Source organism: Carcharhinus amblyrhynchos, chromosome 25, assembly GCF_965287045.1.
Source record: "Carcharhinus amblyrhynchos chromosome 25, sCarAmb.v2.hapA, whole genome shotgun sequence".
In the NCBI taxonomy this organism is placed as follows: Eukaryota; Metazoa; Chordata; class Chondrichthyes; order Carcharhiniformes; family Carcharhinidae; genus Carcharhinus; species Carcharhinus amblyrhynchos.
Window position 1 is genome coordinate 12,444,704 of NC_137348.1, and position 17,512 is coordinate 12,462,215.

The 17,512-nt window shown below is 40.2% G+C and overlaps 1 protein-coding gene across 12 annotated transcripts in view; it reads right to left on the reverse strand.

Moving 5' to 3' along the window:
• Nucleotides 1-17,512, reverse strand: part of rapgef1b (Rap guanine nucleotide exchange factor (GEF) 1b) — a 194,725-nt gene that overhangs the window by 77,404 nt on the left and 99,809 nt on the right. For all 12 annotated transcript variants that reach the window (XM_080212343.1, XM_080212337.1, XM_080212336.1 and 9 more), the window contains one exon: nucleotides 15,094-15,609. In XM_080212343.1, the coding sequence (XP_080068469.1) occupies nucleotides 15,094-15,609 (516 nt within the window). The remainder of the gene's footprint in view (nucleotides 1-15,093; nucleotides 15,610-17,512) is intronic.

Sequence of the window (17,512 nt, forward strand, 5' to 3'; positions counted from 1 at the left end):
TTGCAGGAACGCTACCACAAATCACTGTGTACTACAGAGATATCGGGGACAAGAGATTACTATTGTTTAAAAACTGGAAATAAGTACATTGAACTTTTACAATTGCATCAGATAAGTGGCTTTTCTATAGCTAACCTCATCAGCTAATTTCTTCTCAGGTATGACTTTAACTTCAATGAGTAGAAAGAGTGCAGAAAAGATTTACCAGGATGCTAGTGGAATTTGATGGTTTGACTTGTAAGGGGAGGCTGGATAGACTGCGACTTTTTTTCTCTGAAGTGTAGGAGACTGAGGGGTGATCTTATAGAAGTCTATAAAGTAACAAGGGGCATAGATTAGCCAGATAATCAATATCTTTTCCCAAAGGTAGGGGAGTCTAAAACTAGACAGCATAGGTTTATGGTGAGAGGGGAGAGATACAACAGTGTCCAGAGGGTGGTGAGTGTCTGGAACAAGCTGCTGGAGGTAGTAGTAGGTATAATTTTGTCTTTTAAAAAGCATTTAAACAGTTACATTGGTAAGATGGGTACAGAGGGATATGTGCCAAATGCGGGCAAATTTCTGAGTTTAAAAAAGGGTGGCATGGACAAGCTGGGCCAAAGGGCCTGTTTCCATGCTGTAAAACTCTATGACTCTGACTCCATGACTATTCCAATGGCAGATCCTCTCTTTTTATTTTGCTTCAAAGTTTCTTTTTCATTCCCTACTTTCCAAAACTAACTGCCTTTTAGTTCCTCCAGATTTTGCTTTCACGTGGTGTTTTCCTGCTTCTAACAGAGGTGACAGCTGTTCCCTCTCGAGCTTCCCATCTGCCTGGATCCAATTAAACACAACAACCACAAGGTCTTTCCTAAAAGTTTCCTCCGGTCACTAACTAACAAGTTCTTCCCTCAAACTCTCATTTACTTTTCCCATCATAAACTCTCTCTCAGCACAATAGAAACAGTTTGAGCTAAAACAAAAATCCCATACGTGCATACATCTTTGTTTAACATGTACCTGAAGTACTAGAATTTCTTATGCAAAAATACTAAATTAAACCCACTTAAATCTATGCCACATTGCTAATATTTAACAATGCAAATACAGATCACTTAAAATTACCTCGGTTTCCTGACAAGGTGTCAAAATTAAAAACGTGAGTGAAGTCACTAACAGGAACAGCCTTCAACGCAAACAGGTAACATTCAGACATTTGCATGTCTGGGCAATAAATGCTGGCCGAGCAAGCAACACTCATATCCCATAAATAAATTTTAAAAATCTTCAGCAAGTAACTGTTAAACTACATATTCTTAATTTTTCGAAGATGAAACTGGTTTTCATTTTTAAAAAGATTTATAATATGAACAGTTGATACTGCCTTCCAACAACAGTTCCGTGGTCTTTACCTGTTATTGGGACCAAATCACATACAGTGCACAATTAAAACTTTTTTAAAAAACTTTGTTAACTTGTGTTCTGCTTAGTGAAGGCACCCCTATTCATAACTTCAAACATGGGCTGCTATCTTGTTCAAGCTTCTGGAATAGTCATATTTTAAACTGGACATTCACAAGGTGGCTAAGCTGGCTACAAGAGTCAGGTGCTCTTTGTCTATTCAACACAGACTATCTCAAGCTTCCTTAAAGTTCTAATTTAATCATCCTGGGTGGAGACTTCTCCTTGGATTAGACAGACCAAGACAGGTGTATCTGTGGGATTTACATTTGCTATCATCATGTACTCAAAACTTACTCTAACTTGCCACCTCCAGTATCAATACTTCACAAGAGTTGAAGAGATTAGTAATCTCCAAAATAAGTGAGAAAGACTACCACCTTATCTCATATTTTATGTATATAAATGCCTTTTAGCTTTAAGCCATTCTGGGTGGACACTGATAATGTGATTGAAACAGCTTATTATGCCAAAACACATGACGAAGCAGTTGTAGAAGACCACAGTATGCCAATAGGAACCGCAGAAAAACCAACATCTGCTTTCAAGTACCAGGAAACTGAAAAGTATTTAAAAAACCTCTCAAGATTCTGTAAATCCACAAAAACAGAGAATGCAGGAAGAACTCCCAAGGCCATCTGTCGAAAAGTTTAACCCGCCGATGTGAAAACCACAAAAGCCTAGCTTTACAACCTGCTGAATATTAATCTCCTCCAGGGAAACCAGTGACAACCTGGATATTGACTTCAGCTATTTGAACTAATCTGAAGTACAACCCAAGAGTGGAAAAGGACTTTTCTTTGCGAAGCCCACAATGACTGATCTCCTGTAGCAAGCCAAACTGGACTATTACTATTCATTTAGTTTAACAGTTGTAGATGTGCACTATCTTCTTTAATTGCATTTTTCCAGAGCGTGGAGTGAGCAAGACAGTGGGTATGTGAGAGAGAGAGAGAGAGGGAGAAATTGCAAGAATAAATAATCCTTATTTTTAAAACCACCATAGTCTGCTACTGGTTCTTTATACAAGGGGGCAATGAGATACATGCTATCTTTTCAAGAACACACGGATTGTGGACGGTAAAGGGAGGGAATTGGGATTTTAATTGATTTCTCCTCCCATGTCTACAACACTTGAAAGATAAATAGGACACATTAAGACAGGAACTACAAAGTCAACAACAGAAAATACAACATCATGTTATTTTCTAAAATAAATCCAATACCACATGTAATCCTTTAATGATACAAGTTTAACAATCTCAAGTATATCCCCTAGCTAAATTTCAGGGAGCCAAAAAGTTCTGGCCTTGTTGGGGAATGAACTCTGTGGTAATTGTGATTTTATTGTGCTTCACTAGGTAAAATATCAGGGAGATGGGTTATTGCCCACATACAGGCTTCATACCCTTTGTGTCATCAAATGAGATTTTCAGGTAGCTCTAATATTATTGTCTTAAGCTTTGGTCAGAGATGCCAGTTATTCACTGATACAAATCTGTGTTTCATGCTTTAAAAAAATTTAAGTCATATTTCATCCTTTCAGATGCTCTTGAAAACCTATCCCTTGGACTTAGTAGTTTTGTGCACTTTCACTCCTGAGAAATTTTTACAGTAAAGACTGTGTACACACGTACAGTGATGGCAATGTTACCGTACCAGAGATTCAGCAGCTCAGGCTAATACTCTGGGGGCATGGGTTAAGATCCCATCATGACAGCTGGTGGAATTTAAATTCAATCAATAAATCTGAAATTGAAAGCTTGTCTCAGTAATGAGGACCATGAAGCTATTGATTGGATCATAAAAACCCATGTAGTTGATACGTCCTTTAGAGAAAGAATCTGCAATCTCTGGTTTGGCTTGTGACAGACTCATTGCAATGTGGCTGAGTTTTAACTGCCCTCTGAAATAGTCTAGCAAACCATTCAATTAGGGATGAATAACAAATGCTGATCTTGCACATCCCATGAAGGAATATTTTTAAAAATGGCATTTAGCTTCAACTTTAACTTTATAATCTCCATGTATACCTGAAGTCCAGAAACAATGGTGCAATGCAACATCTGATTTCAAAATAGGCACCTCTATTCTTTTCTCTAATCAGAGTAAATGATACTTACCTAAAATCACCTTCAGAGAATCTTCTCTTCCCCCCCTAATAGTGAACTTGTTTCCTCAGATACTCATTTACACAATTTAATGATGTTCTTTGAAATCATCATGTAAAAACAAAGACCAGTTACTATGTGCAGATGCATCAGGTAAAAGCAAAGCAAAAGACCTCAATCTCAATTAAGCTCATCCATAGAATAAGATCAGATAAGCCACCCTGAAATGATTTGCTGAGTTCATGGTAACATAGAACACAGAAGGAAAATAATGTTCAGTAGCAAATTGCAAGACTGCATCATGGCTCAACTCTGCACCATCATGGAATTACTCATATTTTTCACCTCCAAATGAACTTCATTCTTGAACACCTATTTCTTTACTAACTGAAAGGTCCAGTGCCTGAAGGTAAATCCTCAAATCTTCGAATTGGAAGTGCCAAATTCACTGTTTCCATCAGAAGTACACATATATACTAGAAGCTTATTAACTAGATTACACCATAGTAAAAGTAGGTTCATGGAAATAATTTATCAATATTCTCCATCTTCTTAGTCAGTCCCTTGGGATCGAGGACTTGCTTTCACTCTGGTTCAGAGACGACTGATCAATCCAATGCACAAACTGCAGATTCTACCACTTGCCTGGCCGGTGTTGCTTGAAGAGTTGCGTCGAAGTGTTGTTTGGATGTTTGTGTGCTCCCTTCAACACCCCAAGTATCTTAATGAATTTGGTGCCTTCCCAAATGAGCCTTATCCATTTTAGTTGCTCATAAAGTAGGGTTTCCCATAAGTCAGTGGGTACCTTTGACCTCATCAGGAATGCTTTGAGCACATTCCTCCTACTGTCTTGAGAGTCTCCAGCTGTGACCAAGTTCAAAGTAGAGCAGTTAGTTCAGAAGTCTGGAGTTCGGTATGTGAACGACATGTCCCACTCAACATGGCTGGATTGAAAAATTCACATCTTGATGCTGGGCATGTTGGCTTGGAAGAGGATCCTGCTACTAGGCTGCCTTTCACGCCACCAGATTTCAAGGATCTTAAAAGGCACTGCTGAGGGTATTTTTCCAGTTGTACATAAGAACATAAGAAATAGGAGCAGGAGTAGGCCATCTAGCCCTTCGAGCCTGCCCCGCCATTCAATAAGATCATGGCTGATCTGTCGTGGCTCAGTTCCACATTCCCGCCCTCTCCCCATAACCCTTAATCCCCTCTCTTATCAAAAACCCATCAACCCGCGTCTTAAAAATATTTAGCAAGGTAGCCTCCACCACTTCAACGGGCAGAGAATTCCAGAGATTCACCACCCTTTGAGTGAAGAAGTTCCTCCTCAACTCCGTTCTAAACTGCTCCCCCCCCCTTATCTTGAGGCTGTGCCCTCTAGTCCTACTATCCTTTCTGAGCAGGAAGAGTCTCTCCACCTCTATCCTATCCATCCCATTCATCATCTTATACGTCTCAATGAGATCCCCCTTCATTCTTCTAAATTCTAACAAGTACAAGCCTAGTTTATTCAGCCTCTCCTCATAGCTCAACCCCCTCAACTCCGGTATCAGCCTAGTAAACCTCCTCTGCACTCCCTCCAAGGCCAAAACATCCTTGCGTAAGTACAGCGCCCAAAACTGCACACAGTACTCCAGCTGCGGCCTCACCAATGCCCTATACAGCCGCAGCAAGACCTCCCTACTTTTATATTCAATCCCCCTCGCTATGAAGGCCAGCATCCCATTCGCCTTCCTGACCACCTGCTGCACCTGCAAGCTGGGTTTTTGCGACTCATGCACAAGGACCCCGAGGTCCCTCTGCACCGTCGCCTGCTGCAGTTTTTCTCCACGTAAGTAATAATCCTTCCTACCATTATTCCTACCAAAGTGGACCACCTCGCACTTGCCAACATTAAATTCCATTTGCCAGTTCCTGGCCCATTCGCCCAGCCTATCTAGATCCTTCTGTAGACTCTCCACACCCTCTGCGCAATTTGCTGTTCCACCAATCTTGGTGTCATCAGCAAATTTCGACACCATACACTTGGTTCCCTCCTCCAGATCATCTATATAAATGGTAAATAGCTGAGGCCCCAGCACCGACCCCTGGGGCACTCCACTAGTCACCATCCGCCAATCCGAATAGCACCCATTGACCCCCACTCTCTGCCTCCTATTTGACAACCAATCCTCTATCCACGCTAACACCCTACCCCCAACTCCATGTCCCCTGACCTTCTGCAATAACCTCTTGTGAGGTACCTTGTCAAACGCCTTCTGAAAATCCAGAAAGACCACATCCACTGGCTCTCCTCTATCCACTGCCCTAGACACATCCTCATAGAACTCCAGTAAATTTGTCAGACACGACTTCCCTTTAACGAAACCGTGCTGCGTCTGCTCTATCAAGCAATTCCCCTCAAGATGCCTCGCTATTTCCTCCTTGATGACGGATTCTAACATTTTACCTACAACAGATGTTAAACTAACCGGCCTATAATTCCCTGCCTTTTGCCTGGCACCCTTCTTAAACAATGGCGTAACATTCAAGATGCCTCCTTTAGTTTATCCAAGTTTCCAAAGCATATCAGCGTACAAGGATTATTGCTGCTGGTAAACCATGACCCTAGCTTTGAGATCCTGGTCCTCAGATACACTTGCTTAGTCGGCTGAAGACTTATGTGATACACTGGAGTCTTATGTCTGCCTTTGTTGAGAGGAGGCTCTAAAGGTACAGAAAATGTATTTATTCTTTCAAGTGATTTATGACTCGCTGGTAGGCCTGCATTTTTAGTCTATCCCTGACTGCCCTTCAACTGAATGACTTCTGAGGCTATTTCAGAGGTTAGTTAAGACTCAGACGGCTGTGGGCCTGGAGTCGTGTGTAGACCAGGCCAGGTAAGATTGGCAGGTCTCTTTCTCTAAAGGACATTATCGAACCAGATGGGTTTTTATGACAACCAATGATTAGGTTCATGTTTATCATTACTGATGCTAGCTTTCAATTCCATAATTATTAAGTGAATTCAAATTCTACCAACTGCCATGCTGGCTTTTGAACATATCTTCTCAAAGCATTAGTCTGGGCCTATGGATTACTAGTCTAATGACATTAACATGATACCACCATCTCCATATTCTCCAAGAACTCGCCATTGACCTTAATTGATGAGGAAATATTTTGCTGTATCAGCTGACTGGAAAAGGACCTTAGTTTTCCAGGTGTTCAATGAAAAGCTTCTTTTCCCATATGCTCTGGAGTTCAGTTTCTCAGTGAGTGCCCATCCAAATATCATCTGCATGCTGAACCTCTTATGACCCACATGGCTACGTGGCAACTAAAAAGATACAATCAAGGGATTAAAATTGCACCCTGTAAAGTTAATTTTAACCCAAACGCTTTCTTCCTTTCCCACAAATTTTCTGGGTATATTGGATCAGACAAACATACTTGTCACTTGTTAAGAAACTGAAAACTAGACGTTGTATTTGTTCAATTGGAGATAATATAAAATTTACAATACAGTTGTAACCATATACAAGACATGAAACAGAGAAAACGAGAATTATGTTGCATATATGTATAAGCTCAAAGGGGAAAATCTTGTTCATCACTAGTTTTACACATTATTAAATGAAGAGGATAAATTAGCATTAGGAATAATCAGTCTCCAAAGGAACGTTTATGGTCATTGTCCTACTGCCCTTTGTTCAAATGGCATAATGAAAATGTGCCAATGGCACTGTATCACAATTGGGACGTGCCTCTCTCCGAGAAACATCCAAAATGAACTATTAAATGAGGTCAACTTTGGCCATCCTTACGATGATAGTATAAAGAACTTGACTGTATTCCCAGTTGAGGTTGAAGTTACTTTTACATTGCATCCAATGACAACCAACCCCAACACAAGGATGCCATGTAGCTGGCTACAGCTTAAAAGTAAACTTGCCAAGAATCACCAAGGGTGGCAGCCAAGACAACCAGCTGCACAAAACTCATGCCAACGACATCAGCGTCAGATGTGCTGAACATTGTGACAAGAAAATGAAGTACCAGCTTTTGGAAGTATGTATTAAATAAAGTGCCTACAAAAAAGCTATTTTTAAAAGCAGTAATTTAGGCAGCATAGAAGACAATAGGAGGTTATTCAAAATCCAGTGGAACCTGGATCTTAGGAATAGAGCAGGATATTACAGCAATTTGGAGCTCCAACATGCCTTGCTTTTCAGCGATTGGACACTGGTCTTTCATACACTAAGCCATGAGAGACTGGACTGCAGAAATGAAACCAATTTCATTCTAAGTCATTTCTTCTCTCCTATGATGGCGATTTCACCATATTTATTTATTAATGCCACAAATAGGCTTACATTAACACAGCAATGAAATTACTGTGAAAATCCCCCAGTCACCACACTCCGACACTTATTCAGGCACACAGAGGGAGAATTTGGCATGGCCAAGGCACTTAACTGGCACATTTTCAGACTGTGGGAGGAAACCCACACAGATACAGGGAGCATGTGCAGACTTTGCACAGACAGTAACCCTGGGAACTGGAACCCAGGTCTCTGGTGCTGTAAGGCAGCAGTGCTAATCACTGTGCCACCATGCCACCCTCATTGACTGGCCTGGGGAATAGGTCACTGCAGCCCTTCTGACTGGTGGATGCCATGCAGCACAGGATGACTCAAGTGATGAAAAGTGAAAAAAAAATCAAACTAAACAGAAACAAGAAAGATTTGAAATGAAATGTCTTTAGCAAACAGAGTCAAGGAGAATCCGAAACCTTTTAATGCAGATATTAGGGACAAGTGGGTAACAGGAGGTCCACTCAAGGACAATAGAGGGAAGTTGTGTGTGGAGCCACAGGAAGTGGGTGAGATCCTTAATTAGTACTTTGTATCATTATTCATCAAGGAGAATGGCATGACAGATATTGAGGTCAGGAGTAGGTGTGTGAACGTTCTAGAGAATGTCAATATATCGAAGGAGGAAATGTTGAGTACCCTAAATTGCATCAATGTAAACAAGTAGAGAAGAGGCATCTAGATGGGCACATGAATAGGGAGGGAATAGAGGGATATGGACCGAGTTAGGGCAAGAGGGTTTTTTTTTAAAGTTTGGGCAGCATGATCACATAAGCTTGCAGGGCCAAAAGGCCTAGTCCTGCGCTGTACTTTTCTTTGTTCTCCTTGTATAACAGATTGCCATAAATTTATTTTAGCAAAACTTTATACAGTATATTCAAATTTGACTTGAAAGGCATTAAATTGCAAACATCTAATCAGGTCCTCAGGATATCTGAAGTGCTCCACAGCCAATGATTAATTTTGAAAGCAGTAGCCAAAAACAGCTGTCAATTTTCATTCAGTAATTTCCCACAAACTAGAAATGAGATGAATGACCAAATCAATTTTGGTGGTGCTGGTGAGGGTTGAGCAGGGCACCAGGAAGAGAATTCCTTATTTTACTTCCCCGAACTGGTGTTATGGGAACTACAAGAGCAGATCAGGTCACAAATTAAAATCAAAACCAAGTGACAGGTTTGTCAACAATGCAGAAATTTCTCAGCATTTCACTGAACCACCAATGTAGATAAAGGTGCTCAAGTCCTTGATCTTTAGAGTTAAGAATAATTCCAGACAACACCTTGAAATGTTTTACGAATTATGGAACTGCTTGGTCAAGTGTTATGCTTTGCAGCAATATGCAATTTTAGAAGCGGTACCGGAGCATTAAGCAGCAAAAACTACATTCCTGTTGCTCTGGCAAAATGCTCAGAGATTACTCATTGTGTAATGGAGTAAGGTTTCAATTTAGCACCAATTTCATCCTTGATTATAGATCTGCCTTGGCACTTTACATGGTTTGAAATGTTAGGTTCCATCAATATAATTTAAAATCAAACTGCTGTAAATTGTGATTAATATTTTCAATTATTCTAGTCTTTTGAAAACTTCTAGTCTGCTAGGTAAGTGCCTATTGTCTATGGTTGGTTGAGTTTGTAATAAGGATTAATACATTATTACAGCAATATATAATAATATTGACTCATGATACAAGAAACAGTTAAAGCATAATTTTAAATTAAACATTTTAAATTCTTCTCACTAAAGCACTTTTGCTTCTTTAAGAAGTATAAAAATTAGAGTTAATTCTCATTTTTACTTGATTTAGCCCACCTTCCCTTTATTTTTTTTCCATTAAGATAAACTTCAATACCTTTTACATTTCATCTTCCTAATTCCCATCAGTTATTCAGTATGGGGAAATCATTCCAAAAACAGAACTGATTGCTAAATCAAAAATCATTGACATGCCCTGATTAATAAAAGGGACATCAAAACAGGAAGAAGTGTCATTTGACAAATAAACCTGGTGACAACCCCAATCCTTGACGGAGCAAACTTGTCTATGGCATTGTAGACATATGAATATTTATTTCAACAATGTATATTTAGATCTTCCAAGACTATTAATACTGTCTGAAAGGAGTTGAAGTGTGACCCTGTAAGGGAACTGAATTGCAGCAAAAGTATCAATTAAACCAACATGCCTCAGCAATTGTGCAATTACAACTTTGTTAATTTATCTCTGTTATTTCAATCACATTAAGCTACTTGTATATCCACCCACTCATGAGCTTTTCAATGCTCACTCTTTATAATGAGCTTTAGGAAAATTTTAAGAACTGACAAAATTAATCACATTACTTTGCAGTCATCAAGTCCAAAGGATCTGTCGTTAGCTAGAAAGGTTAACGACAATATCAAACTTTTAAAAAAGTATTAACTGTGCAAAGACAGTTGGCAGCTCAGAAGATTGGACAGCATACAAGGAATAGCAAGGGATAACTAAAAGATTAACAAGGAGGGAAAAATTAGAGTGAGAGAGAAAATTGGCCTTAAATATAAAAATAGTAAGAGGTTTCATAAATACCTTCATAAATACTTCAAGAAAGTGAGCACTGGTCCTATAGAAAGTGAGTCTGGATAATTGATAATGGAAAGCAAGGAGATGGCAGATGAATTGTACAGGTATTTTACATCAGTCTTCACTATAGAGATACAAGTAACAACTCCAGGTGTAGCTATAAACCAAGAAGGGGGAAACTCAGGAAAATACAGTCAACGGAGAAGTGGTACTGAGCAAACTGTTGAAGTTGCAGCTAATAAGAATCGGGTCCTGATGAACTTCATCCTAGAGCCCTAAAAGTAACACAGAGTAAGATAGTTGATGTATTGGTTTTAATTTTCCAAAACTCCCTAGATCTGAGGGACATCCAATTGGATTAGAAGATAGCAAAGATATTCAAAAAGGGAATACAACACACACAATGGATTTGTTTGTGGAATGCTAAACGTGCGATAAGACAGGGGTAACTACATGCTTCCATGGAAATGCTCCAGGTCTGCCGTTACTTAAAAGCTTAAACAGACAATGTAAGTAATCTTATTACTGCATTGTCTCCCCAAGATATTCAAGAAATATTTAGCAGGGAAACTCAAGGGAAAAGAAAAGTTTATTCATCTTGGCTACAAGCAAATTATTTCTTCTAGGGTTCAACTTAGAGCAGAGCATATTTAGTTACTATAACTGTTGGTTAAATGCACCTGACATACTGTGGCATTAGCTCTGATCCAAGATGCACTTGTCAGTCCTCTAAATGGGTGCCTTAGAACATGACACACAACACCATCCATCTAAATTGTGATGAGAACTACAATGAAAGGAAGAAACCTGTCGGTTAGAAAGTTTAGCATGTGGTTGCTCAAAGATTTTTCACAAAATATGTTAATTCATAGTATTAATAATGATTTACAAACTTGAGGTGAGATATAAGGGAAGTGCTGTTTCAGTCATAAATCCATAATACTTCAACTCTCATATGAACAAGCATACAGGCATATGAATGAGCGAGTAAGCCATTCAGCCCTTCAGGCCTGCTCTGTCATTCGATAAGATCAAAGTTGATCTTACTGTGGCCTTGACTCAACCTCAACTCTCTGATATCCTTGTTAATCAGGAATTTATCCAATTCTGCCTTAAAAATATTCAATGACCCTGCCACTTCACTACTCTCTGGGGGAGAGAATTCCACAAACTAACAACCCTCAGGGAAAAAAAAAATCCTCATCAGTTTTGAATGGCAGGTCCCTTATTTTTAATCCCTTAATGGCCTTGATAAGGGGAAACATTCTCTCAACATCCACCCTGTCAAGTACCCTCAGGATCTTATTTGCTTCAATCTCCTCTCCTTCTGCTGAACTCCAATGGGTATAGGCCAAACCTGTCCAACCTTTCCTCAGCAAATAAACCCTTCAAACAGTTGAGTAAATGCTCTTTGAACTGCTCAAAGTGTAATTATATTTCTTAAGGAGACCAAAACTGTGCAGAATACTCTAGATGTGGTCTCACCAACACCCTGCACAATTGAAGCAAACTTTCCCAACTTTTATACTCTATTCCCCTTGCAATGATCACCAACATTCCTTTTCCCTTACTAATTCTGTATGCTGTACCTGCATACTAACATTTTGTGATTCATGTACCAGGACATCTGCACTGCAGAGTTTTGCAATCTCTCTCTACTTAAATAATATGCTGCATTTCTATTCTTGCTGCCAAACTGGACATGTTCAAATTTTCTGTCTGCCAATTTGATTTGCCCACTCACTCAACCTATCTATATCCCTTAACCCTCTTCCGAGTCCTGCTAATTTGTAGAAGTGCAGTTTACGAAACAAGGCATAATACTCTGTTCTTTGTTAGCCAACTCTACTTATATAAACATTTGATATATTTATAAAGTTTCTGCAGAGCCAAAGAGGCCTGGAACAATCTCAACTGACCAATCTCACCATTTTTGTGCCAGACAAAAAATGCTCACTGAGTCATTATTTAGTCTCTAGAGATAAAATGCATCGTTGCAAGTGATTTTATTCCTTCATGGGATGTGGGTGGCTTGCCCATCTCTAACTGTCCTTGAAACCACTGCAGCCCAAGTGGTGTAGGTACAACCAGTGCTGTTAGGAAGGAAAATTGGAAGAACTTTGAAATTAAAAAGTGATCAGAATGGAAATAATTTAAGTTTTAACTTGAATGAATTGGGACAGAAGAGCAAAGCAGTAGCCAAGCCTTTGAACACTCATCAACTTGCTTCCTACTTCATGCACAAGTTATAAAAATACTTTGATGAGGAAGACCATCACTGACCACTTGATTTACTAAATAATCTCACGTTAGAAGTTAAAACTCAGGCAGAAAGAAACATATATCTGTTCCATGAATCAGTAGCTTCCTCTTCTTGTGGAAGTCAAACTGCTAGTCAAACTGTTTTTGTTGAACATACAGACAAAGGCAGGGAATTATAGGCCGGTTAGTTTAACATCTGTTGTAGGTAAAATGCTCAAATCCGTAATCAAGGAGAAAATAGCGAGGCATCTTGAGGAGAATTGTTTGATAGAGCAGACGCAGCACGGTTTCGTTAAGGGGAAGTCGTGTCTGACGAATTTATTGGAGTTCTATGAGGATGTGTCTAGGGCAGTGAATAGAGGAGAGCCAGTAGATGTGGTGTTTCTTGATTTTCAGAAGGCGTTTGATAAGGTGCCACACAAAAGGTTGTTACAGAAGGTTAGGGGGCATGGAGTTGGGGGTAGGGTGTTAGAGTGGATAGGGGATTGGCTGTCAAATAGGAGACAGAGAGTGGGGGTCAATGGGTGCTATTTGGATTGGCGGTTGGTGACTAGTGGAGTGCCCCAGGGATCGGTGCCTCAGCTATTTACCATTTATATAGATGATCTGGAGGAGGGAGCTGAGTGTAGGGTGTCAAAATTTGCTGATGACACCAAGATTGGTGGAACGGTAAATTGTGCGGAGGGTGTGGAAAGTCTGCAGAGGGATCTAGATAGGCTGGGCGAATGGGCCAGGAACTGGAATTTAATGTTGGCAAGTGTGAAGTTGTCCACTTTGGTAGGAATAATGGTAGGAAGGACTATTACTTACATGGCGAAAAACTGCAGCATGCGACGGTGCAGAGGGACCTCGGGGTCCTTGTGCATGAGGCGCAAAAACCCAGCCTGCAGGTGGTCAGGAAGGCGAATGGGATGCTGGCCTTCATAGCGAGGGGGATTGAATATAAAAGTAGGGAGGTCTTGCTGCAACTGTACAGGGCACTGGTGAGGCCGCAGCTGGAGCACTGCGTGCAGTTTTGGTCGCCGCACTTACGCAAGGATATTTTGGTCTTGGAGGGAGTGCAGAGGAGGTTTACTAGGCTGATACCGGAGTTGAGGGGGTTGAACTATGGGGAGAGGCTGAATAAACTAGGCTTGTACTCGTTAGAGTTTAGAAGAATGAGGGGAGATCTCATTGAGACGTATAAGATGGTGAATGGGATGGATAGGATAGAGGTGGAGAGGCTCTTCCCGCTCAAAGGACAGTAGGACTAGAGGGCACAGCCTCAAGATAAGGGGGGGGGGGGGGGGGGGCGCAGTTTAGAATGGAGTTGAGGAGGAACTTCTTCACTCAAAGGGTGGTGAATCTCTGGAATTCTCTGCCCGTTGAAGTGGTGGAGGCTGCCTCGCTAAATATATTTAAGACGTGGGTAGATAGGTTTTTGATAGGCAAGGGGATTAAGGGTTATGGGGAGAAGGCGGGAAAGTGGGACTGAGCCACGACAGATCAGCCATGATCTTACTGAATGGCGGGGCAGGCTCGAAGGCCTACTCCTGCTCCTATTTCTTATGTTCTTATGACTCCTCTTACAAGATAAAACAATGGACAAATTGTGCAGACAGCAGACCTTTGAGATCCAGGTAACAATCTGTGACTAATATGCATCATGTTTTAGAGCTACACCTTAGAATACACTCCCAAGATATCTAACATATACAATCTTCAGAATTTGATTTAAATTTTACAAGTGTTCCTGTTGAATGCTATTAATTACACCAAGATTTTCACTGCCACAGCCAACTGGAGCGAATGCAGTAACGTACTTGTTAGACTTTAGTCATGTGACAGTAGTCTCTGAATACAGGATGTTGCTGCTCTACCATGGCAGGCTAACATAATACCAGTTGACAGAAAGCATTTTACTGTATTATGCTATTACTGAGATATCAAATATTTACATTCAATGGCATTACCAAAGTTTCTGAAAAGTATTTTGCTAGATTAAACAATACATATTCTATGGACTTGAGCAGTGAAAAAAAACCTCCTGGAGTACAATGATAGTTTCATCGTTCCAAATTTGGCTCATATTTACAATTAGGTATTTTAGTTCTATAACACTCAGTTATATGTCCATTAATGGGGGTGGCAGTAATGGCAACAATTCAGATGATAATTAAAGGAATATTATAGGATGTACATCACATATTAAAGCATATTGTCGCTAAAGACCAAATGACGCGGTAACTCTTGGAAAGCATAAAAGCCTGAAGTATAGAATAATGTTAACTATACATCACATATTCAATATAGAATAAAATGTTATGTTTAACAAAACAATTACATCACAAAAATGGTTGCAAAAGTAAATACTCACTTTGCCTTTTCTTTTTTTCTGGAAGTGGTGGTGGTTTCTCAGGTACTCCAGCCAATTCAGAAACATCAATGTCTGGGAATCCAGCTGGAATTGATGGAATTCCTTGCTGCCTGGGTGACACCACAGCAAATGGAGGAAGCTGAACTGGCACAGAATTCGGCATTTCCTCCTCAGAGATATTATCGTACTGCGATGGAAGCCTTTCATATGAGGCTCTGCATCCTGAATCTGAAGAAGCTGCACTGCGACGCTTCTTCTCTGGTAATGCTGGCGGCATCTGCAGAGGTGGAACACCAGTTTGTGGAACACCAGTTTGTGGCACCTGCCTCCAGTCAGGCAGTAGTTGTGAATTACAAAGCGGCGATGGAAATGTCTGCCCAGGAAGAGGTGAACCGGATTCTACTGCTGACTCTGGAAGTGGACTTAGCATGCCAGAAATGTGCTGAGGAATCTGATCAACAGTTGAAAGGTCCTGATGCAGGAAATCATAATCGGGGTCATAGCTTTCTGGATTATCTGGCAAGCAAAAAAAATCTATAGGAGTGAAATGCAGTCAGACACACAACTACCTTTTAACTTAGAAAAAAGTATTACTCTGGAGTAAATGACTGACTTGACAGCAAGATTAATTAAAAATAGAAAGCCTTTTGACTGTTCAAACAATCAAAACTCTAATTTTCTACATGGTTTGCTCTTTCCGGTGCAAAGGTTTCTCTTGTTAAACCACATTTGTCTTACTTAGAGATAGATTTGTTCATTCTTGGAAAGAATTACAGACATAGCTCATCATACTTGAACAGTGTCTACTTGTTGACCAAATATGGATCAATACTGGCCAAAGCAAGCCTTGGTCAACAGACCATTTTCAAAGAAGTGCTTGAACACATCAATTGTTATCCAAGAGTGAATGTGTCACCATTTCAATCATTTATTGTGCCACTTTACTTATTTTACAAAATTCTAGTTAATACACCATAGGAGTGACACCTGGTGCCGGAGTGTGGCGACTAGGGGATTTTCACAGCAACTTCATTGCCATGTTAATGTAAGCCTACTTGTTGGGCTGCACAGTGGTTAGCACTGCTTTCTCACAGCACCAGGGACCCGGCTTCAAATCCAGCCTCGGGTCACTGTCTGCATGCGTTTCCCCCGGGTACTCTGGTTTCCTCCCATGGCTCAAAATTGTGCGGATTAGGTGGATTGGCTATGCTAAATTGTCCTTTAGTGTCATGGGGATTAGCAGGGTAACGATATGGGGTTACATGAATAGGGTCAGGGTAGGATTGTTGTCAGTGCAGACTCGATGGGCTGAATGGCCTCCTTCTGCACTGTAGCGATTCTATGAATGCACTTTCCATCGAATTAACACCACGACAAACACTGGTCCAATGGTCTAATTCAGTGCTTATGTTTCCCACAAATCTCTACACTCCACCTAACCCTAAAACATAGACTTCTATTCCTTTCTCACTCGTGTGCTTAGCTAGCTTTGGATAAGTGCATCTATACTGTTTGCCTCACCTACTTCTTGAAATAGTAAGTTCCATATTCTAATCATTCCTTGTTTAAAGGGGCTTCTCCTAAATTCTTTATTGGATTTATTGATGATGCACAAACTTATTGACTCTGGGTTTGGATTCCACCCTCCACACGTGGAAATATTTAGCATCTGCCTTTTCAAATTTCGATAATTTTAATGACCTCTATTAAGCCTTCCCTTTTCTGGAGAAACGAGCCATAGCCTATCCAACATTTTTGGTAGAAGAACCTTTTAGTTCTGGTATTATCCTTGTAAATTCTTTTTGCATCTTAGGGTCCTGTGCAGACTTCTGGTCTTCAAGTATGGTCTAATCAAGTTTCTTTAGAAGTTTAACATAGGTTTTCCACTTTTCAATTTGATTCCTTTCAAAATGAACATCAGTGCTGTATTTGCATTTTTAGAAGGCTGGCTAACCTGCGTTGCTATTTGTAAAAACTGGAAATCTGCATCCCTGGATCCCTTTACTCCCATAGCCAATTTATATTCTTTTTTTGCTTGTCCAATGTGTTACTTCCACCAAAATGCACTTCACACTTGTCTATAATTAATGTTAATTTGGCATTTATACACCCATTCTGCAAGTTTACTAATGTATTTTGTCTCAGAGTTCACTTTACACTAAATTTGGTGTCATCTGCACATGGGAAATGTACATCTGTTTCAGATTACAAATAGTCAACGTAAATGGTGTAGAATAGTGGTCTAAAAAAACAATCCCCGTGGAACACCACTGTCCACCTTCTATCAGTCTGAAAAAGTTCCTTTAACCATTATACCCAAGTTTTCACGCTTGTAATCAGGTTCTTGTCCATTTTGCTACTTATCAACATTGTCAGGGCTGGGGAGTCAGCTGACATCTGCCTCTATCACAATCTTAGA